Source organism: Notolepis coatsorum (genome assembly GCF_963971535.1).
Source record: "Notolepis coatsorum genome assembly, contig: SCAFFOLD_416, whole genome shotgun sequence".
Classification (NCBI taxonomy): domain Eukaryota; kingdom Metazoa; phylum Chordata; class Actinopteri; order Aulopiformes; family Paralepididae; genus Notolepis; species Notolepis coatsorum.
The window spans coordinates 26,660-51,859 of record NW_028172352.1 but is presented as its reverse complement, the minus strand read 5'-3'; the positions used below and the strand labels follow the sequence as shown (position 1 = coordinate 51,859).

Here is a 25,200-nt window from a genome sequence, read left to right as displayed (position 1 = left end):
TTGCTACAGTTTTCTCTCCTCGCAACCATTCATACTGACGGTCAATCGGTATACTGGGGGAGTAGTGCGGGGGGGGCTTTGTTTACCTTTTTTGGTAAATGGGCTAAGCTAGGGCTGGTGTGCTGTTGTGAATATTTTGAATGAAGGCGGGACTAGTTCACTCTGGTCCGCCTCCCCTTGTGTGTATGGGTTTGCTCATTCTACAGTATTTTGTGGTTTAGTTCTTTTATTCATTTAACCCTTTCATGGTGCACACCACAGTGGAGGTTGCTGTTTGCAACCACCACTGGTGCTCCGTGTTAACATCAGTCCTTTGTTTTTGACATATTGAAACAGTGCCCCGCCCGGCCGACGCCATGGGTGGGTCGGCCTGGCGAGTGGCTGGTGGGCTGTTAAAGCCTGTACCGCCACGGTATGGAATTGGCAGCGATTAGAACTGTGTTCGAATTGCTGTTTTATTTTTTTCTATTAAAAAATTTTTGTCTGGTGGCGGGGCCTTGATGGCCAGCCGACGTCGACACATCGCGCGAGGTTGTTGACGTTATTAGCTTTGACCCAGCCGCAAGCTATAACCGCTCAGGGTTCCCCTCTCCGCAGGGGATTTTGGTCTTCTGCTGGAGCGCGGGCGGTATTGTTCTAGGCCCTACACCGCCTCACACCGCGCAGCCAGAAGAAGAGAGAGCACGGCCTCGTCAGCGGCGATGACGAGGCCCTCGACAGGCGGCCATGTTTTCCCCCGCCGGAGGTATCCTGGGCGTTGATTCGACAGGTGTCCACAAGGCCGACAGCCTTGGCGGCCGAGGGATCGGCCATGTAGGATGGGTTCGGCTTGAACAAACAAGCCGTCACCGTCCTGCCGCGAGCAGCCCGCTCTCCGATCACTCCCTTCCCCAACACCAGCGGAAAAAGTGGGCTCTGATTGTTTCCTTTGGCTGCGGGCCGCGTGCCTTCGTTGATGCGCGGGCGGCCCCCCTTTCGCTTCTCATGGGGACAGGGGCTGACACCCAGTTGATGGCTGAGCCTGGGTCTGTCCGTGAGAATGTTGTGCTGTCAAGCGGCTCCCACACCTTGAGCTGTGTTGGTTGAGCCTGGTGTTACGTCTGTCAACTTAAGTGTTGTCAGCAGGGGGGCTCGAAACCTTTTGAGGCACACAGTGCGGGCTTCCCCAGCCTCGCCTTCGCCAGGCCAGGTATCATGTTGGTGCCTCCCACTCCTGAAATATTGGCAAGCGGTCGCAGCTCACATGATTTGGGGTGGTAGTAATATCACTGCAGGGCTACGGTGTGTAGGAACCCATGGGGGCCTTACACCTTGCATGTCCGGCTGCAGAACAACTCCTCAGCATGTTCTGGAGGGGTGTTCAGTGGGGGGGCTTTTTTCATCGGAAGCCCCCCGTATCAGGCCATGCTGCCCGGTCTGCGCTACGTTCAATGTGTTGGTGTTGAAAGCGGTCCTTCTGGTCCACAAATGGTGTTGATCAGGACGGACGATACGACGTCAGTGTCGTGTATCGACAGACAGGGAGGAGTACGCTTCCCCTGTCTGCACCAGGCGGCGGGCGGCTGGCTATGGGCGTCCTCCATCTGCGCGGCCTGAGGGCTCCCCACATCCCCGGTAGGGAGAATGTGGGTGCAGGTGTACTGTCGCGGGGCGGTCCTCATCCTGACGGGTGAGGATTACGTCTGGACATGGCCAGGCGGGTCTGGGACCGATGCCGTGCCGCCAGGGATTCTTCCCCATACATCTGTTAGGTCAGTTGTTGGGACGGGTACGTTGAGGGGCGCAGGTTCTTGATCCTGATGGTGTTACCATCTGGAATGCGCATGCTCCCTCCACTGTCGCGCTTACGCAGGCAGATGACGTATGTTCCAAGTGTGGTGTAAGGCGGGGGGCCGGGACTCAGTCTCCTGCCCCCTGGATGCTGTCCTTAGTTACCTCCAGTCTCTCCTTGATAGACTGTCGGCTTCGACGGTGAGGGTATATGCAGCAGCTATATCCTCCTATCATGAGGGGTTTGAGGGGATGTCTTGTTCAGCCACCCTCTTGTGAAGCGTTTCCTGCTTGGCGCTCGACGCGTTAAGCCGGTGCAACGCTCCTTGGCTCCGACTTGGGATCTTCAATTGGTCCTCGTCGGTTGTCCTTGGCCCCGTTTGAGCCGCTCGAGCAGGCGCCGTTGGGACAGCTGTCCTTCAAGACCGCGTTCCTACTGGCTGTCACTTCCGCTAAACGCGTAGGTGAGCTCTGTGCTCTCTCGGTACGTCCAGAGTGCCTGTCTTTTCGGACCGATTGCGGTGCCACTCTGCGACCTAATCCTGCTTTCGTGCCTAAGAATATCCGGAGTTCCTTCCGCTCCCGGGATATTGTGGTTCAGGCGTTTCGTCCTCCTCCTCACACTAGTGAGTTAGATGCGGGCCTTCACCTGTCATGTCCAGTCCGTGCTTGGGGATTTACCTCAGCCGTACTCAGGACTTCAGGGTTACCGACCAGCTTTTTGTCTGTTACGGTGGGGCTCGTGCTGGTAAGGCACAGTCGGAGCAGCGCCTGTCCCATTGGTTGTGCGAGGGCATTACCCTCTGCTACACGTTGGCTGGGCAGGATCCCCCTGGGGGCGTCAGGGCGCACTCCACTCGTGGGGTGGCTGCTTCTGCCGCTCTCCTGGGTGGGGCCTCGGTGGAGGACATCTGTGCTGCAGCTTCATGGTCCTCCCCGGGTCCCTTTGTAAGGTTTTACCTCATGGACATGACCGGGGGTTCTGTCTCCCAGGCGGTTCTGGGGTCTGTGGCCTTTCCTGCTTCCCGTCCTTGGTCGGGTAGCAGGAGTGTATGGGTATGGGCCACAGTGTGTTGAGTCACACGTGGTTCCGCCTGTACGGTGTGTTCAAGGGGTTCTGGTTCCCTCTTGTTCGCATTCAGGTGGAGTTGACTGCGCCCCCCCCTTCATTAGGAAGGATGGGGTGACAGGGCTCCCCGCACCCCTTGATGTGGGCTTACGGGTCCTCAGGGGGTACATCTGTCGGGTCTCGCGTCCGCTCTTCCCCATATCTCATAAGGCTCAGAGCGGGACGCGATAAGCAAATACGATATATAACGATAGGTTATGTAGATAACCTAGTTATATTAGTATTGGCTGAGCGTCCCGCTCTGCACGGCCCTGAGTTCCCTCTTGAGGGATCTTTTCCTGGAACGGGATTTGGCGAGGAAGGGTGTTTGGTGACCAGAGTCATGGTTATATGGGCTACGCCTCCATAGGGGCGGGGCCCCATACAGGTGTGGGTGCATGTAGTTGTTCGTTGAGGATAGGTATCATAGGAGATAAGGGGTATCTCATAAGGCTCAGAGCGGGACGCTCAGCCAATACTAATATAACTAGGTTATCTACATAACCTATCGGTATGGGTTGTAGTACAAATCTTTTACCAATAAATATAAAGTGTGTCTACGTGTTCTAAATTGTGGAGAGTGGGTGCTGCAGTGTGTTGTTTGTTTAAAGTGAGTGTGTGCATATGGATGTGTGTGTTGCGAGTGCATTTGATGGTTGTTGCTTAAGCATTACATCACGCGCAGGAGTGGTTTGTGAAAAATAAACCATACCTAGGGGTGGTCGTTAGACCCCCCTAGGCATGGTTTATTTTTCACAAATCACGACTGCAAGTGGTGTAATGCTTTTATACAACTGCCACATCCATCCAACCTTATTGCTATACAATAAACACACATTAATCGAAGATTTATTGAAAAAAACATCCACCACAAAAAGTAGTTCCCACAACAACAACAAAGAGAAATTGCCTCCATGTGGAAGCAGCTCGGAAGTGCATCCAACCAACTAACACATCCAACTGTCTTTCAACTAAGACATCCAACCAACTAACACATCCAACTGTCTTTCAACTAAGACATCCAACCAACTAACACATCCAACTGTCTTTCAACTAAGACATCCAACCAACTAACACATCCAACTGTCTTGAAACTAAGACATCCAACCAACTAACACATCCAACTGTCTTGCAACTAAGACATCCAACCAACTAACACATCCAACTTTTCTTTAGTTTGATTGATTGATTGATTGAAAATGTTATTACCAGATGCAGAATGGGTACAATACAGTACGGCTCAATACACACAATTGTTAAGGGGATGCAGACCTACTTTCTATAGAACTTCATTCTTAGATGCTTCTATAGAAAGTAGGTAAAACAAATTAAAAAGTTTTCTTTGCCCTATTTTAATTTTTTATTTTTTTTTAACCTACTTTAGAGGGCCTAAACTTAACCAGTTGGAAACCAGGCGTACAGTGTGTGTGTGTGGGGGGGTGCCAGACAGTGTGAGAGAGTGAGCTCTGCAGTCAGGGCAAGGAAGAAAAAAAAAAAAAAAAAATGCAAATAATCAATCAATCAATTCACGATTTTTCTTTTGTTCCACAATGACTCATGACCCATAGATTACACAATCCAATATTGTGTAAGAGACTAAGACATTCGCCGTGACAGAATCGGTTTTTATTTAGTCGTTATGACGCTATCAACATATCCATTTGTAAAGATTATTGTCCGCCATCTTGTTTTTTTTTTAAAGTCGCACGCGGAGTGATAGTGATTCGGTTGTGGGCGGGTCCTGGGACCAAGAACGTGGAATTGTGACAGATACATACGTGTAAATTGACTGTTTCAGCCAATCAGAATCGAGAAATTTCTCGATTCTGATTGGCTGAAACAGTCATTTTACACGTATGTATTCTTCACAATTCCACGCTCCTGGTCCCAGGACCCGCCCACAACCGAATTACAATCACTCCGCCGAAAAAACAAGATGGCAGACAATAATCTTTAACAAATGGATATGTTGATAGCGTCATAACTACTAAATATAAACAGATTCTGTCACGGCGAATGTCTTAGTTCTTTAAACTATGTTGGATGATGTAATTGATGGGTCATGAGTCATTGTGGAACAAAATAAAAATCGTGCGGATTGATTGATTTGCAATTTTTTTTTTATTATTATTTTCTTTCTTCCCCTTCCTTGCCAGAGCTCACTCTCTCACACTGTCTGGCTTCCAGACACACTCACTCGGTCGCATACACACCCACACACACACACACACACACAATGTCTTAGTTGCTTAAACAATGTTGGATGATGTAATTGATGGGTCATGAGTCATTGTAGAACAAAATAAAATCGCGCGAATTGATTGATTGATTAATTGCAATATTTTTTTTTTTTTTACCTACTTTCAATAGAAGCATCTAAGAATGAAGTTCTATAGAAAGTAGGTCTGCATCCCCTTAACAATTGTGTGTATTGAGCCGTACTGTATTGTACCCAGTCTGCATCTGGTAATACATTTTTCAATCAATCAATCAATCAATCAATCATTCCAATAACAACCACTAACTTCATAATTAAAAACTAAAGAAAAGTTGGATGTGTTAGTTGGTTGGATGACTTAGTTGAAAGGCAGTTGGATGTGTTAGTTGGTTGGATTTATACAACGGCATGCAAATATCTCGATTCTGATTGGCTGAAACAGTCAATTTACACGTATGTATCTGTCACAATTCCACACTCTTGGTCCCAGGACCCGCCCACAATCACTATCACTCCGTGTCTAAAAAAAACAAGATGGCGGACAATAATCTTTACAAATGGATATGTTGATAGGGTCATAACGACTAAATAATAACCGAATCTGTCACGGCGAATGTCTTAGTCTCTTACACAATGTTGGATTGTGTAATCTATGGGTCATGAGTCATTGTGGAACAAAAAAAAAATCGCGGATTGATTGATTGATTATTTGCCTTTTTTTTTTTTTTTTTTTGACTGCAGAGCTCACTCTCTCACACTGTCTGGCACACCCCCACCCACACACCCCCACCCACACACCCACACACACACACACACGTCTGCAACGGCGGGGGAGAGTCAGACTGAGAGAGAAGCAGCTGAGTGCTGCGCTGTTTTAAGTGAGCATGGCCTATTGAATTGATTGATTGCTAATTTTATTACTGTATGCCTGGTTTCCAACTGGTTAAGTTTAGGCCCTCTAAAGTAGGTTTAAAAAAATAAATAAAAAAATATGGCGAAGAAAACTTATTTTTTCCTATAGGGCAAAGAAAACGTTTTAATTTGTTTTACCTACTTTCTATAGAAGCATCTAAGAATGAAGTTCTATAGAAAGTAGGTCTGCATCCCCTTAACAATTGTGTTTATTGAGCCGTACTGTATTGTACCCATTCTGCATCTGGTAATACAAATTTCAATCAATCAATCATTCCAATAACAACCGCTAACTTCATAATTAAAAACTAAAGAAAAGTTGGATGTGTTAGTTGGTTGGATGTCTTAGTTGAAAGACAGTTGGATGTGTTAGTTGGTTGGATGTCTTAGTTGCAAGACAGTAGGATGTGTTAGTTCGTTGGATGTCTTAGTTGAAAGACAGTTGGATGTGTTAGTTGGTTGGATGTCTTAGTTGAAAGACAGTTGGATGTGTTAGTTGGTTGGATGTCTTAGTTGAAAGGCAGTTGGATGTGTTAGTTGGTTGGATGCACTTCCGAGCTGCTTCCACATGGAGGCAATTTCTCTTTTTTGTTGTTGTGGGAACTACTTTTTGTGGCGGATGTTTTTTTCAATAAATCTTCGATTAATGTGTGTTTATTGTATAGCAATAAGGTTGGATGAATGTGGCAGTTGTATAAAAGCATTACACCACTTGCAGTCGTGATTTGTGAAAAATAAACCATGCCTAGGGGGGTCTAACGACGGTCTAACGACCACCCCTAGGCATGGTTTATTTTTCACAAACCACTCCTGCGTGTGATGTAATTAAGCATTACATCACGCGCAGGAGTGGTTTGTGAACAATAAACCATGCCTAGGGGTGGTCGTTAGGCCCGAGGCGCAGCCGAGGGTAGTTAGACCCCCCTAGGCATGGTTTATTTTTCACAAATCACGACTGCAAGTGGTGTAATGCTTTTATACAACTGCCACATTCATCCAACCTTATTGCTATACAATAAACACATTAATTGAAGATTTATTGAAAAAACCATCCGCTAGAAAAAGTAGTTCCCAAAAAAGAAAAAAAGAGAAGTTGCCTCCATGTGGAAGTAGCTCGGAAGTGCATCCAACTGTTCTCAGTAGGACATCCAACCAACTAACACATCCAACTGTCTTTCAACTAAGACATCCAACCAACTAACACATCCAACCAACTAACACATCCAACTGTCTTTCAACTAAGACATCCAACCAACTAACACATCCAACCTTTCTTTAGTTTTTAATTATAAAGTTAGTGGTTGTTATTGGAATGATTGATTGAAAATTTTATTACCAGATGCAGAATGGGTACAATACAGTACGGCTCAATACACACAATTGTTAAGAGGATGCAGACCTACTTTCTATAGAACTTCATTCTTAGATGCTTCTACCTATATGTCCCTATGCCATAAATGTCATGTATGTTGTGTATGTCATAAATGTCTATATGAATTGAAAATGGGGGACCCTGATGGAAACAAGACAAATGTCTTTCTCAGGTCTGCATCCCCTTAACAATTGTATGTATTGAGCCGTACTGTATTGTACCCATTCTGCAATCTGTTAAATAAAGTTTTCATTCATTCATTCATTCATTCATTCATTCATTCTATAGAAAGTAGGTAAAACAAATTAAAGTTTTCTTTGCCCTATAGGGAAAAAAAAGTTTTCGCCCTATTTTTTTTATTTATTTTTTTAAACCTACTTTAGAGGGGCCTAAACTTAACCAGTTGGAAACCAGGCGTACAGTAATAAAATTAGCAATCAACCAATCAATCAATTCAATAGGCCATGCTCTCTCTCAGTCTGACTCTCCTCCGCCGTTGCAGACAGGTGTGTGTGTGTGTATGTGTGTGTGTGTGTGTGGGTGGGTGTGCCAGACAGTGTGAGAGTGAGCTCTGCTGCAGTCAGGGGGAAGGAAGAAAGAAATTAAAAAAAAAATTGCAAATAATCAATCAATCAATCCACGATTTTTCTTTTGTTCCACAATGATTTATGACCCATAGATTACACAATCCAACATTGTGTAAGAGACTAAGACATTCGCCGTGACAGAATCTGTTTATATTTAGTCGTTATGATGCTATCAACATATCCATTTGTAAAGATTATTGTCCCCTCTCGTCTCCTCCCCTCTCCGCTCCCTCTACAAAGTCGAACGGCGGAGTGATGTGATTCGGTTGTGGGCGGGTCCTGGGACCAGGAGCGTGGAATGTGACGGATACATACTTGTAAATGGACTGTTTCAGCCAATCAGAATCGAGAAATTTGCATGCCGTTGTATAATGCTTAATTATTGTTCGTTGAGCAACCTGATGGCCTGGGGATAGAAGCTTCTTCTGAGTCTTTCTGTGCTTGCCATGAGACTCCGGTATCGCTTGCCTGACCGCAGCAGTTCAAAGAGGCAGTATTCTGTATTGTTGCAGTGAAAGGGTTAACCTTTGGTAGTGTGGTAGTGAAAGGTTAACCTTCTGTCGTGTGGCAGTGAAAGGGCTAACCTTCTGTATTGTTGCAGTGAAAGGGTTAACCTTCTGTATTGTCGCAGTGAAAGGGTTAACATTCTGTATTGTCGCAGTGAAAGGGTTAACCTTCTGTATTGTCGCAGTGAAAGGGTTAACATTCTGTATTGTCGTAGTGAAAGGGTTAACATTCTGAATTGTCGCAGTGAAAGGGTTAACCTTCTGTCGTGTGGCAGTGAAAGGTGAAGTCGCTGGTGGAGTGAATGCAGATTTGAAATTGCAGTTCAAAGTGCTAGGCTCGCCCCGGTACAAGCTCTGTTTATGTCTCCGTCTCTCGTCTGTGCTATTTGTACGTAAAATGTCGTGTTTCAACACATACACTCGGGAAGAACTACTTTCCATCCGAGAAGGATTAATAATAATCCTCATCCTGCTCCCAGAGGAACCAAGCTCCTGACCTGATGGACTCACTAGACCAGGGGTCTCAAACTCACCTGCTGGCCGCTGGAGGTAGAGTCTGGGTGAGGCTGGGCTGCATCAAATATTACACAAAAAAAGGGTTTCAAGTATTAAAAAAAAAGTACAACTGATCCAATCTTCTCAATCTTTAGCAATAACATTCCAGAACATGAACGGTTCTTCAGAACATAGGCTTCTCTTACCTACTCCTTGCTGCCAGAGACTCGGCAGCGCTTCCTCTTACGTCTTCCAACCCCTGTGTGTCCTGTGAGGTTTGTCAGGTGCCAATCTGCCCTTTGCCTCATCATAAAACCTCACAAACACCAGCGACTAAGCATTCTCAGTGGTGTCAGTGGAAATGCACTGTGAATCTTTTTATTCTATCCCAAAGCTGTTTAATGAAATCACCAGCCAGTAATTCAGTTATTATGGTTGCTGTGCGATCTGAGGGGGATTTGCTTTTGTTTGCCTTCAAACATGGTCTCTCCACCACTTCAAATGTATATATGTGCATATGTAGGTATATAGTTGTATATATGTATAAAAGGAACTTTACAGGGTAACATAGTTTAGCAAATATTAATACGGTATTATTAAAAAATGTATTGTTAAACTAAGTTCATTTTCAATATAAGTCTAGTAATGTATGAATTAGTAAATAAAATAGTATGTTCTGATGAGTAGATAGGGGTGGGATTAAATAAGTGTATGCTTCTTCCCATTATATGTAAAAGACAAAAAAAAATACTTTGTTTGACTTTTTTGTTTGTTCTTTGTCTTTGTTTGTTTTTATATACATTTATTATTTGAACGGCTTAAGGCTATATATGTACTTGATGTTTGTTTGTTATGTTGTATATTTTAAATAAACTTCAATCAAATCAAATAGAATATTTTACATGTATGCATCAGAGAATGGCTTCTTGTGTTTAGCCAACACCCGTGGCACTGAGTGAGGACTTGGTTGCTTTTTCTCGTTGTGACATACAGTAGATTTAAACAATAATTCTGCTTGCAGCTTGATATGATGATTTCATTCCATTTATTTTTGTGGTTCTTAGCACTGCATTTTGAGCAAAGGTTGCATCAAAATAACTGCGTTTTGTTTCGTGGTGGCTTTTCAAATTGCCACTATTCACAAGAGCTATCGTTTCTTGGCATATTAGGCACATTGGTTTGGTGCTGGGAGGATGAACGCAGATTTTTCAGTCCATTCACTTTGAATTGCAGCGATTTTCACTGTCGACTTTTCTTTCACTGGCCATCTTTGAACATGCCATATTTTTCAACTACCTGCAGTGGCGGCCGGTGCTACGTCTAGTAGGGCGCGGGGGGAGTTGTTTCTATACAATTCACTTATGACATTTAGGTAACATTAATGAACAAAGGGACAGCTACAGTATGTAAATCGTAAACCTATTTTTTGATTCCAGTCGATCACAATGATCATGATCATACTACGGAGGGCTCACTGCATTGGAGAGAGGTAGAGAGGAGATCGATGATCTCTCTCTCGCTCTCTCTCACACAGCATTAAGTACCTCACATGGAATCCCAAGCAGATCAGACCTAGTATACAGTATATGAATAACTTCAGTACGAGTACAGCATATTTTGAATTGTTAAAAGAGCCAAGGCTGGCTTGCATAAATTAAACATATGACGTACCATCAGAAGAGTTGACATTCAGCTGGACTGCATCCAGCCATATAGCTTATAGTTGTTGTTGTTCTTACCGAACCAGCTAAACGACCGAGTATAGCCTTAACCCTTCGAGAAGCTTTGTGGTCCAGGCTTGAACTTTCCATAAAAGTGTCCATATAAATCCATTTAATTAGATCCAACACTGTCTGAATGTACAGTATCTTGTCATTATTATCAATTTCCGACAAACTAGCAGAGCGTATTTTCCTAGTAGCCCCTCGAGGTGATTCGGGACGCGATGTCACGTGCCACTCTCAGCCAATAGAGTGACTACTTCGAGCGCTAGAGGAAAGCGTCCTCGGATATCGTATTTGACGGCGCTGATTGGATTAAATGTAGTTGCATTTTTCCCTGTGAGTTGCGCACTGACGGTGGAGCTGAGGGATAGCGCCCATGAAAAGAGAGTGGAGGGGGCTAGGGGCAGAGCAAAGAATTCTTTCTTCTTCTTTCCACCAGGGGGGGGCGGCGCCCTAGCGCCCTCTATGGACCAGCCGCCACTGACTAGCTGCCTCCTGGCGAAACTAGGCTACTAGCTACAGTACCTGCAGATTAGACTTCCTGTAGATGCGCTGTCAACTCTCGCTCCGACTCGGACCTGTTGAAAGAGACGACGCGCATTCCGTGAAGACCCGCCCTACTCTGCCTCTGATTCGCAGACTGTGGGTGGGGGGAAATAACGCTGACAATGTGATTGGACCAAAGCAGAGTAGACAGACACAGACAGTGGAGCAGTGCAGCCGGACATGCAGAGCACTGCTTGCAGAGGAGATAGCGGAGAATTTTGAGGATACCTGCCACACCAAGTGGACCGGATATATTTTCCTTCCACTTGGTATCACTCCGGAATCACGTTTCTGTCATGAGCCTGCGCTATGGTAGCCTACAAGTGATAAAATATATAAAACATCCAACTCGCACAACGACGCGGCAAAAAAAAAAAAACACTAAACTTTGATGTCAAGTAGGGGGCCACAAAATATCATCCAGCGGGCCGCAATTGGCCCGCGGGCCGTGAGTTTGAGACCCCTGGTGTAGGGCATAGAGCCTGAGCAGAGCCAATCAAATACCGTGGTTCTCAATAGCAAGATTTAGTAGATATCTTTCTTAACCCTTTCACTGCCACACGACAAAGGGTTACCGGTAACCCTTTCACTATCCCACTACAGAAGGTTAACCCTTTAATATCACACTACAGACGGTTAGTATAGTGATAGTAAAGGGTTAACCTTGAATGAAAGAATGAATGAATGAAAACTTTATTAAACAGATTGCAGAATGGGTACAATACAGTACAGCTCAATACACACAATTGTTAAGGGGATGCAGACCAGAGAAAGACTTTAGTCTTGTTTACATCAGGGTCCCCCATTTTCAATTCACTACCTTCTGTAGTGTGGTAGTGAAACGGTTAAACATTTAATTCCAAAATGAGAATAAACACACATGAAAAAATGGCTCTCAAACCAACCTTTATTTAAAAACAACTAGATATAAACAGCACTACACTTTTTCAGATCCTCACTTCTGTACAAGAACAGACTTTTTTCTTTTAGTGTTGAACAAGTGTATAAAAGATGGTCCCAGTCAATCGTCAAAAAAGGGGGTCCGGTTGTTTCATTACAAAAGAAAAGCAAAGTTAAACTAAATGGACTTCCCACTGGTCACATGGAATCATGTTGCATGGAATTAATAAGCAATGGGCTAAAATAACAAGGCTCAATGACAAGACAAAATGCGTATAAAATACATCAGGACCTAGATAGATGGTCGAGCCTTCCTAATTCATTACAGGCCCGAGCATCCATAATTAAAAAGAAACATACTACCTAGGATACATTCAGTCAGCTCAATGCTTCCCCCTGCCTCCTCCTCCAATAGACCACTGGCGTAAGACTCAAACTATGATATCCAAATTAATTTGGAATAATAAACGCCCGGGAATCAAAATAACTACCACGCAACGTAGGAAACAGGATGATGGGGGCTTGGCAATCCCAGATTTTAAGTTATGTTTCTGGTTCTTCCCGCCCCTGATAAACTGGCTGGACCCTGACATGTCTGTGTCGTGGCGCTCCTTAGAAGCAGAAGCTTTTTTTTCATTCTTTCCAAAAGAAAAGAGGCCTAGAAGCGTGGCTAACGCTAATGGCACGCATACCAGAGGCTAACTGCCTACGAAAACAGGCACAGAGGCACTGAAAGAGGATTTCACCCGTCTAATGAACACACTAGACTAGACAAATATCAAGATGTATCCATCAGTGGACCAATTGCATGCTTTTGCAGAGGACAAGAAGCCTTCCGTCGACTCCTTCAGACATTAAGCACCCCCACAGCCCAAATGGAATGATAACAAATTTAAATATTTTTTCTTTTCTTTTTTTAAATATTATACTTTTTTTTTGTCGACCAATAGTCGACTAACGGCAAATTTTGGCCAATCCTAGTCGACCATCCAAATCCTTAGTCGGGGACAGCCCTAGGATGTAGTATACTCCACTATTCCTATATCAAAATGCCAGCTAAGATATGGACCAGTCATATCCCACGTGATTCAAACGTGGCGTAATGTGGAGGGGTCCTGTGCCGTTAAATGCCCGTGGCACCCCGACTCTCCAATCTTTCATAACCAGCAACTACTTGTTGGCCACAAACCTGTTAATATTCCTCAATGGGAGAAGAGGGGAGTTCATACTCTGGAGGATATTCATGATACAAACGGTCTTTGGGCGTTTCAGGACCTAAAAGAGTTTCACGATCTACCTGGCGAATCATTCTTCCTTTACCCTAACTAAGGTCGGCGCTCAGGGCCCACGATGCACCGTGGGCTCAGGCGTTGCACCCACACCCTTTTGTCGGGCTTATCGGCGACAGGACAAACACAAGAGGGTTTGTCTCAGATTTTTATATATACGTTTAATCAAATCCACATATTAAAAAAAAATTAACATTAGATACAGTCTGGCGAGGGGACATCCCAGAGTTAGACCCCGAGTTTTACTGGGACGACGTTTGGACAAATGCTATATTAGCCTCCCGCAACCCTAATCACCAACAAATAAATTTTAATTATATTCATAGGACGTATCTCACACCGAGGAAACTGTGGGCTGGTGGCCGACTCCCGGTGCACTTCATGCTCTCCGAGAGCCACCGGCACGTGTCTGCATGTGTTCTGGGAGTGCCCACCAGTGGCCCATTTCTTGGAATCTATAGCGGCTAGATTCTCGGGGCATCTGTAACATATCGATTCCACTCACGGCAGCAACATTACTTCTAAACGATATATCTCCACTACCAACATCCATGTGTAACGGTTTACACCGTTGTGAATCTGTAGCGGGCGACAGCGTAGACCGCTATACCAAGAGGTGGATTCACTTCTTCTTGGTCGATGCGTCTTAAGGGGAAGTGAGTTTAACTCGCAGTACCGCTTACTGCCACAGTCACTTCACAACACACGTCCATCGTGACTGTGGACATTACCCACGGACCTCCGTTACACTCGCCTCCCTAAACTCACGGCGCCGGCCGAGGTGGTTAAAAGCTCAATGTAGCGGCGGAGTGGGGGTGGGGTGTTGGTCCTGGGGGACGCGGCAGGGGGGGGGGGGGGGGGGTGTTGTTTGCAGTGTTTTTATTTTCTACTTGGTATATTTTGTATTTTGTATTTATTAGTTAAGTTTGAACCTGTATTTATTATTTCTTATCGTCTTGTCAGTATTATTATTATTATTGTTGATGTTTTGTTGTTAACTCGATCAGCACCACAGCGCTATGCGTGATGTGTTGTTAACAGGCATAGGATTACGTGGCGGTGTTTGCAGGGCTATAACTATATTCTATATTATAGCTATGGATACAATACTATGGCCCATTTGACATCGACTATCTATCGTTCAATATGTGTTAAAGAATTTTTTTTTTCATCCATACATTCCCATTTTATACCGTGGTGAATATGAGTAGTTTTAGAGTGATCCTGTCTAATCCCCGAAAACAACGCTATGCAGCAATACGTGTAATTCACAAACAACTTTGCCGTTTCTCGCCTGTACACGCTACTGTTTCGAAATCACATCTATATTATCGGTATTATGTTTCATCATGAATGCATGAAAGGATGGGGGGGGGGGGGGGGGGGTAGTTTTTTGTTGCTTTGATCGTCACTAACGGCACACGTTGTGGAGTAACGTTACACACATATCTTGTGATCGAAGTGAAGTCATGGTTGGATCACAGCAGGATTGATATCATATAGCCCTTACCTTCACTAGGATGTACCCCAAAAAGAATATTCCAATTATCTGATCGCGAGTCCAAGTATTGGTGTCGATCGTGTCGCCAACATAATCCGCCACACATCATGGACCGGGAGCATTTCACCCTTCTCAATCCGATCGGGACAACCGCTCCCCTTGCCCGACCAATAAAAATCCGACCAGAGACTTTTGATCGAGCACAGGCCAAGATATAATGTTTCAAAGGGTGCTCGATACTGCCACCTGGGTGGATGCGGCCGGTATTGCACTTTGGCATTCTCAGGATGATTCCCCAGGTTAACCCAGATGTCCGTGTGACTGAAATGAATGGAAATACAGAATAAAAGAAATAACAATGAAAACCCGACTAAACTCGGGTCTGGCACTGAACGGATGACGAGTTAACCCGACTATCATCGGGTCCGGCGCTGATTTAGTTAAAAGAAAATGGAAAAGACAAAAGATTTTTTTTGAAAAATAGACAAAATGCTTGAAATATCTCCCATTTATTTGGGAATGATAGCTAGACCTACAGTACAGAAGACTTAGAAATATACACATAGTCTTACCACAATACCTCCTTTTGGCAACAAAAAAAAGAAAGAAAATCCAGCTAACTTCTGTCTACATCAAAATAATCCCTTTAACACTGAAGGAATGTAGTGCCGGCTTGTCTCCCCATCACACCTGGGAAAAGGGACCAGTGCAAACACACATGGAGGAAAGAAAGAAAATTGACAATCTCTTACACAAGCATCACCAACTGATGTACAACATTGAATTTTACTTCAAATGGTCAGTTAATTAAAAGGAGCTGTAAGTGGTATTTTTTGGTTAAAATAAGTATTAAGTCGCTCTACTGTACGTGTTCCACCATCACTGATATAGAGTGTCTGGTCAGTAACATGGGTCTCCCAGTCCCTCCTGCTCTGCAGTAAACAGCCATCACTGATACAGAGTGTCTGGTCAGTAACATGGGTCTCCCAGTCCCTCCGCTCTGCAGTAAACAGTCATCACTGATAAGATGTCTGGTCAGTAACATGGGTCTCTCAGTCCCTCCACTCTGCAGTAAACAGTCATCACTGATATAGAGTGTCTGGTCAGTAACATGGGTCTCCCAGTCCCTCCGCTCTGCAGTAAACAGTCATCACTGATATAGAGTGTCTGGTCAGTAACATGGGTCTCCCAGTCCCTCCTGCTCTGCAGTAAACAGCCATCACTGATATAATTATAGTGTCTGGTCAGTAACATGGGTCTCCCAGTCCCTCCTGCTCTGCAGTAAACACTAAATACATTTCCTGGTATCCCTTCTCACTTGATCTAATCAGGAGAGAAAACCTTAGATTCTTTTTTTGTACTTATTTCAGTTAATCTTACCAGACCAGATTTGCACCATCAGATTAGTTTACTTGTTTCAAGCACACATTTGCTTAAAAGTAGTTTTTATTTCTCATTTTTGTAAATCTTTGCAGTATGGCGTTCTCTCTCCTGAGTGGATAAAGTGGGAAGGGATACCAGGAATGTATTTAGTGTTTACTGCAGAGCAGGAGGGACTGGGAGACCCATGTTACTGACCAGACACTCAGTGATGGCTGTTTACTGCAGAGTGGAGGGACTGAGAGACCCATGTTACTGACCAGACACTCAGTGATGGCTGTTTACTGCAGAGTGGAGGGACTGAGAGACCCATGTTACTGACCAGACACTCTATATCAGTGATGGCTGTTTACTGCAGAGTGGAGGGACTGAGAGACCCATGTTACTGACCAGACACTCTATATCAGTGATGGCTGTTTACTGCAGAGTGGAGGGACTGGGAGACCCATGTTACTGACCAGACACTCTATATCAGTGATGACTGTTTACTGCAGAGTGGAGGGACTGGGAGACCCATGTTACTGACCAGACACTATATATCAGTGATGGCTGTTTACTGCAGAGCAGGAGGGACTGGGAGACCCATGTTACTGACCAGACACTCAGTGATGGCTGTCAGAATGTAGAGCTAATATTTTAACACGTGGACCACTTATTCTAACAAATAAATACCACTTACAGCTCCTTTACCGATGCTGCTAATTATAAGTTATATAATATAAAGTCTCGCTCCTCAGACACGGTCGCCTGGTCTTTGTTCAACCAAGCGACTCCTCATTCGTCGAGATGATGCCGATATGTTGAGTTTTGGCCACAGAAGGTTGTGTTGTCGACACGCTGTGGGTGTTGTGAGTTAGCGGAGCGATTCACAGAAGGTTGTGTTGTGAGTTAGCTGAGCGATTCACAGAAGGTTGTGTTGTGAGTTAGCTGAGCGATTCACAGAAGGTTGTGTTGTGAGTTAGCGGAGCGATTCACAGAAGGTTGTGTTGTCGCTGTGGGAGTTGTGAGTTAGCGGAGCGATTCACAGAAGGTTGTGTTGTCGCTGTGGGAGTTGTGAGTTAGCGGAGCGATTCACAGAAGGTTGTGTTGTCGCTGTGGGAGTTGTGAGTTAGCCGAGTGATTCAAAACAGTATTTTGGCCTAACAGGTTGTGCTATGAGTGACGTGTGGCGAGATGCGCTGTAGAAATTCGAATAAGAGCAACATTCTCAACATTTGTTCGCACGTCAACGTGGCCCGTCGTGTTGAAAAGCTGTTAATTTAGACCAGTGGTTCTCATCTTTAAATGCTATTTAACTTGATTCGTGATTAGAGGACGTCTTTTTAACACCAGCACAGCCATGGAGAAAATTACACTAGTTCCCGCCGGGAACGGGTCAGATGACCCGGCAGCCTTTAGAATGGAGATGGGAGGGAGAGAAGGGAGGGAGGGGTCAATGAGGGAGGGAGGGAGGGAGGGAGAAGGAGAGTGATGGAGAGAGAGAGAGGGAAGGGAGGGGAGAGAGAGAGAGAGGGAGGGAGGGTCAATGAGGGAGGGAGGGAGGGAGGGAGAAAGGGAGTGATGGAGAGAGAGAGAGGAAGGGAGGGAGAGGAAGTGAGAAGGATGAAGAAGGAGGTATAGAGGAGGGAGGGAAAGAGAGGGAGAAAGAGAGGGAGAGAGAGGGAGGGAGGGAGGGAGAGAGGAAGGGAGGGAGAGGAAGTGAGAAGGATGAAGAAGGAGGAAAAGAGAGGGAGAGAGGAGAGAGAGAGGGAGGGAGAAGGAGAGAGGGAGGGAGGGGAGAAAGGGAGGGGGGGAGAAAGAGGGGGGAGAGAAAGGGAGAGAGAGAAAGGGAGAGAGAGAAAGGGAGGGAGAGAGAAAGGGAGGGAGGGTCAAGGAGGGAGGGAGGTGGCCGCTCAGCAGAAATAACGTTCTAATTCCATTTTCCTGAAGCCATTTTGAAATGTCAGAAACCGTGCTGCAGATAAAACGGGTCCTTTTAGGAAAAGTCATCGAGTGACGGAGCTGGAGCTCGACCGAGTGACGAGGAGACATCTGTTGAAAACGCCTGGGGGTCATGTGACCCCTTGTCGGCTGTGCTGGTGTTAAGGACTTCAAAATCCCATTACTTCATGGAGGAAAATGCATCTATACTACAGACCTTGCGGAAAGTGATTCATGTATTTTGCGATATCTCTTCGGGGTCGAGAGCCGGCTGGTTTAGAGCGTTCAGTTCCCCTTCGTCCTGACGGTCCATGATATAGTAGAGTTCCGTCGCCCCGTTTCCTTTTTTTATTAGGGCACGTCGTACCTGAGGTACCGTTAGAAATCCTTCAGGATGAAAAAAGGTGTGATAGCTTGTCCAGTTGCGTGGGGGCGTGTGCGTGTGTGTGTGTGTGCGTGCGTGTGTGTGTGTGTGCATGAGCTCCTAGAGGGCGTCGTCCTCGGTGAAGAGAGCGGCAAGGCTTCCGTTCTCAGTAGCCAGGAGGGCGTCCTTTTTCTCCGCCTTGGGCTTCTTGAAGAGAGACGGAAGATTCCGGATGTGGACTTCCTTCTTGAACTGCTGGCCCAGAGCTTTCTGTGGACGAGAGACAGAGAGAGAGAGAGAGAGAGAGAGAGAGAGAGAGAGAGAGAGAGAGAGAGAGAGAGAGAGAGAGAGAGAGAGAGAGAGAGAGAGAGAGAGAGAGAGAGAGAGAGAGAGAGAGAGAGAGAGAGAGAGAGAGAGAGAGAGAGAGAGAGAGAGAGAGAGAGAGAGAGATAGAGAGAGAGAGAGACTTTTGATGTTCTTTATTAAAACAGTCAGTAGACACAAAAATCTCACGGCATCTTCATAAAAACAACACACACACCCACACACTCACCCGCACACACACACACACACGCACAAACACCCCAACAAACCCCAAAAACATCCTTCAGCACATAAAAACCACTTGACATTCAAAAGCATATGTTCAGCCCCTCCTCCCCCACAGTACACATTGCATTCCCCAGTCCCCAAGCATTCACGAACGCATCAACATTATGTCTCAGTGAGAAATACATGAACTCTAATCTAAGGCGTGCAGAAATCATACCCCTCAGCATAGGCACCGATTCCGTAGGACCAACGCCCTTGATCATATTCCTACGGGTCAGCCAAATGGCTAACTTAGCCTGCCCGTAAACAAAGTTCAGTAAAACGCTCACAACCTTGTTACGTAATGAGAGAGAGGCAGAGAGAGAGAGAGAGAGAGAGAGAGACAGAGAGAGAGACAGAGAGAGACATATTCACAGACTCAAAATTCCAATTGGCTATACTAAAACTCCTTAACATTGTCCTTAGCTCCGGGATCTTCCCCAATATCTGGAACCAAGGACTCATAACACCGCTCCACAAAAAGGGAGACAAATATGACCCAAACAATTACCGTGGGATCTGTGTCAACAGCAACCTTGGAAAAATCCTCTGTATGATCATTAACCACAGACTCACACATTTCCTCACAAACAACAATACCTTGAGCAAATCACAGATTGGCTTCCTACCAAATCAGCGTACAACAGACCACATTCTCACCCTCAGCACCCTAATCGACAACCAAATAAATAAAAATAAAAGCAAAGTATACTCCTGTTTCGTTGACTTCCAAAAAGCATTTGACTCAATTTGGCACGAGGGTCTGCTGTACAAGCTGTTAGATAGTGGCATTGGAGGGAAAACCTACGACCTCATGAAGTCAATGTACACCAACAACACATGTGCTGTGAGGTCTGAGGGAAAACACACAGACTTCTTCCCTCAATGCCGTGGGGTTAGACAGGGGTGCAGTTTGAGTCCAACCCTCTTCAACATATACATAAATGAACTGGAAAAAACATTGGAACAAACTGCAGCACCTGGCATCCCCCTAGCAAACACAGAAGTCAAATGCCTACTGTTTGCAGATGACCTGGTGCTGCTGTCCCCAACAAAAGAAGGGCTACAGCAGCACCTTGACCTTCTGCACAAATTCTCCCAGACATGGGCACTGACAGTAAACCTAAACAAAACTAAAATTATGATATTCCAAAAAAGGCCCAGCCTACAACAACAAAAACACAAATTCCTCCTAGACACAATTTCCCTAGAACACACAAAAAACTACACATATCTCGGCCTAAACATCAGTGCTACAGGGAACTTCAACCAAGCTGTGAACGACCTGAGAGACAAAGCAAGAAGGGCTTTTTATGCCATAAAAAGGAACATCAAGTTAGACATTCCAATCAAAATCTGGCTCAAAATATTAGACTCCGTCATAGAACCGGTATATCCCAGAATGTATTTTTTATCCTCGACTACCTAAATGTTTATTGTGAGCGATCTGTAGCTGAATTTCCTCCTCTGGATCAATAAAGTACTAATCTATGCTATTCTAAAGGGGGAGACATTTTATTAGTCATTGAATTACTGGACAATCTTCGTGGGCGGGTGCCGTGAATTACAATAATATCACAAGGAGACCGTTACTTCCTGAGCCACCTGCGGCAGCAGCCATATCAACACATCCTGCGCCAAGAACGAGTTAACTCGTTATTAGGGATGCCCCGATCACGTTTTTTGCCACCGATACCGATCACCGATCGTCGTGAGCCATATCGGCCGATACCGATCCGATACCGATTGTTTTTGATTAAAAAGAAATTAAAAATGATTTTATATAATTTTTTTTTTTTTTATAAAATATATATATTATATAATTAGACTTGTACTTGTATTATCTGCGAGACATCGCCACCACGTTTAAGTCAAAATGCTCGCTATCTGCAAACAGCTCCACTGTCTGTGTGTACTCTAGTAGCCTCCAGCTCCAAAAAGGATTCTCCGGCGCTGCAGCGGGACCCTATTGGTAACGTTATGGTTCTTTGGTCATTTCACATTCAGCAAGCCCTCAGCTCGAATACGCATTAAATCAATGTTATAAGACATTGATATCAAGAGCTATCTGTAGCTACTGCTAGCCGGCTAGATGACGTTAAGACAGAACTTTAGTTCAATGGGACATTTCGTTTTGAACAGTAAACTAACGTCAGCTAACGCAAGCTAACGCAAGCTAACGGAGGTATGAACATGGACTACTAGACTTTCTGGATCATTTGTTGATATCAGGAGCTATCGGTAGCTAGCCGGCTAAATACCGTTAGACAATGCCTACTAAACGTGAATAGTTGACTGGGTAATTTTGTTTAAACAGTAACGATAGCTAGGTAGCTAACGTTAGCTCAGGTCGAATGCACTACAGACTCGAGCAGGGGAGCCTCCTCTCAGTCCTCAGTGTTTACAAACTCTACACGGGTGCGGGCGGGGCTAGGGAGGAGGAGCAGCGACAGTTTGCAGGTCCTGTGTGTCTGAGACAGACAGCGAGTGAGAGCTTCGCTTGATTGGTTTCCGCTATCGGCGAATATGACTCATTATCGGAATTCAAAGATTGCATATTTATACTGAGTATCGGCCGATAACGATCGGTGGCCGATCGATCGGGGCATCCCTACTCGTTATAGCCCGCCAATCGAATAACGCCAATAACGAGTATACTCGTTATTGTGATCGTTATTTCTTTTATTCGCTATTGCCATTCATAATTCATCCAGCAAGGCTCTGGGAAACTCTGGCACTCTTGTCTGATATTGCAACGGCCCGATACCACCGCCGCCTGGTGGATTTCGGGCGATGTTGCACTCACTCTCTACAGGAAGCTTGGGTCTGTGCGTCGGTGAATGTCTTCCGGGGCGGAGGTTTCTTGTAACGTGAATCCAGATACACACTCGAGTGCATTGAATCGACTTTCGAGACGCAAGAATCAATATGCTTTTTGAGTTTATGGCGTCGGGCAAACGGAAAAAGGATCTAGCAGATGGCAATCAAATAATTGGAATATCCTTCCTCCAGTATCATCGGCCAGAGGTAAGAGGAATCTAACGTTAATTTCAGCTTGATTGTCCATTTCTTTCATTGCAAACGATCTGATCAGTGTATGGGGTTGTACTAAAGAAAGCCGTTATTGACAATCAATTAAGCAGAAACGACCCCCCCCCCCCCATTTCCTTCATGCATGATGGAGCATAATATATACCGATCATATGCATTTGAAATTTTTATTAGTGTTGTCAAACATGTCGAAAAATCGATACATATCGATTCTGAATATTTAAAACGGTTTCAATACTCATTTCCCGCAATATCGATATTTAATTATTCATTAAAAAAATAAAATGTTGTATAAGGAAGTTGCATTGTTCATTTCAGTACCTGTAATAGTACAGTAGTCCACACACACACACACATGTGCATTCAGTTAACACTTTGATCGCCAGGCTTAAATTCATAATTTACCATCCTCCACCAGCCCTATTTAACATGGATAAGTTCCCCTTCTTTGCAGGGCTATAACTTTTTAAATTGTATTGCTAAATTGACATTACTATGGCCCATTCAACGTCCTATATCTATTGTTCAGGGTGTAGCAACATTATACTTTTTCATTCACATATTCATACTAAAATACGATCTAAAGTATAAGTATGTTTTTATCGTTTTCTGCAGCTTTCTCCAGAACGTGATTTATAGCCCCAAATGCATTATATTGATGATGAAATACAGTTTGATAGGAAATTTCAAATGGACGTGCTTCTAGAAGTTACTACTGATCATCTGATGTTGACCGGATGGGGGGGGGGTCGTTTATAATTCCGTGGCCAACGTTATATGATTCATCTAGTGTGGGTGATATGATCATTAGAGCAGTTAGTATCGAACACGTTAAAAAATAACGCTGAATCTTACCGTAGCTTCCTCATAGCGTTGGGCGATGAGCGTGGAACAGAAATGTTCCTATTATGGGATGTAGAAATATGCGATCCATTTCCAGGTTGTATAATAGTATATACGTCCAAATCATGTTGTTTATCGAGTTATTGGTAACGGATTGCTATCCGTTGTGTGTAGCTCGAGTCCTGGGACTATTACAGAGTGATCGGACCGAATTGAAATGAGCACCAGCTTCCATTTCCTGTTTCCGCTCTGGGCGATCCGCCGATCGGCCACCAGATGGCGCTCTTGAACCGTTGGAGAGTTGAGAGGGGCTCAACAGTAGATCTCAAGTCTCCGGGGGAGAAATATGATTTCGATCACAGATTTTTGAAATATTGATATCAAAGACGTGGTACGGCGTCTTTGGCAGAATGAGCATGGCGGAGAAAGACGTCCTACGGCGTTTTTGGCGATTAAAGTGTTAAGTTGGAATATGACTGTAATACAAACAGTTCAGTTTGTCAGGTACATGCAACACAGATTAGTGTTTACATCGGTCTGCTTGAGAAAATACCATGTTCTGCAATAAAAATTATTGAAGTGAGATGAACAGACTGAACTTTATTTCATTAGATAAAACATGTTGACAAAGTTTTACTTTGCAGTTGAAAAAAGGTAATAAATTAAATTTGATGCCAATCGATTAAGTATAATATGCATCGGGGCCTATAACTCGCGTTCTAGGAATTACCGCAGACCACTCTAAAAACACACTTACATTCACGACGGTATAAAACGACAATGTATGAATGGAAAAAATATAACGTTGCCACATCCTGAACGACAGCTACCCGATGTTGAATGGGCCATAGCCATGCAGATATAGCTATACTATTTAAAAAGTTATAGCCCTGCAAACAAGGTGAGCGACTCCATAGGCTTACAGTGGTGGCGTCAGAGCTATAAGATGCTCATATTGCAGCTGGCAGCTATCGTGTTAAGAGGAACACCGCCCTCTGGTGACGGAACGCGGTATTACCCCCACGGTGCCGGCGATGAGCTTCCTGAACTGGTCCTTCCGCTTCTTGTCGCCGACCTTCGTCGCCGTGGGGTCGAGCAGCCGGTGGTCGAACTGCTCCAGGGCCTCCGCGTTGATGTCGGGGATCTGAGCCATCACGGCTCCCAGCTCCGGGTAGCGCTTCCGCTGGGGGGGGGGGGGGGGGGGGGGGAGTTAGACGCTTAGCCCAAACGCTTTGATCCAAAGGAGTCAGCAGGACTAAGGGGCACATCTCTGGGAGCTAAGGGCCACATCTCTGGCAGCTAAGGGCCACATCTCTGGGAGCTAAGGGCACATCTCTGGGAGCTAAGGGCCACATCTCTGGGAGCTAAGGGCCACATCTCTGGGAGCTAAGGGCCACATCTCTGGCAGCTAAGGGCCACATCTCTGGCAGCTAAGGGCCACATCTCTGGCAGCTAAGGGCCACATCTCTGGGAGCTAAGGGCCACATCTCTGGCAGCTAAGGGCCACATCTCTGGCAGCTAAGGGCCACATCTCTGGCAGCTAAGGGCCACATCTCTGGGAGCTAAGGGCCACATCTCTGGGAGCTAAGGGCCACATCTCTGGGAGCTAAGGGCCACATCTCTGGCAGCTAAGGGCCACATCTCTGGCAGCTAAGGGCCACATCTCTGGCAGCTAAGGGCCACATCTCTGGCAGCTAAGGGCCACATCTCTGGCAGCTAAGGGCCACATCTCTGGCAGCTAAGGGCCACATCTCTGGAGGCTAAGGGCCACATCTCTGGCAGCTAAGGGCCACATCTCTGGGAGCTAAGGGCCACATCTCTGGGAGCTAAGGGCCACATCTCTGGGAGCTAAGGGCCACATCTCTGGGAGCTAAGGGCCACATCTCTGGGAGCTAAGGGCCACATCTCTGGGAGCTAAGGGCCACATCTCTGGCAGCTAAGGGCCACATCTCTGGGAGCTAAGGGCCACATCTCTGGGAGCTAAGGGCCACATCTCTGGCAGCTAAGGGCCACATCTCTGGCAGCTAAGGGCCACATCTCTGGGAGCTAAGGGTCACATCTCTGGCAGCTAAGGGCCACATCTCTGGGAGCTAAGGGCCACATCTCTGGCAGCTAAGGGCCAC

At 45.3% G+C, this 25,200-nt stretch overlaps 1 protein-coding gene across 1 annotated transcript in view; it reads right to left on the bottom strand.

The window, feature by feature from the left end:
• Nucleotides 1–18,093: 18,093 nt before the first annotated feature.
• LOC311248073 (exportin-5-like) overlaps nt 18,094–25,200 on the bottom strand; it is a gene marked incomplete at its 5' end in the record, with an annotated part of 32,660 nt that continues 25,553 nt past the window's right edge. The window contains 2 exons of the mRNA XM_084339029.1: nt 18,094–18,862; nt 24,096–24,260. Of these exons, the coding sequence (XP_084195155.1) occupies nt 18,713–18,862; nt 24,096–24,260 (315 nt within the window). The 3' untranslated portion in view covers nt 18,094–18,712. The remainder of the gene's footprint in view (nt 18,863–24,095; nt 24,261–25,200) is intronic.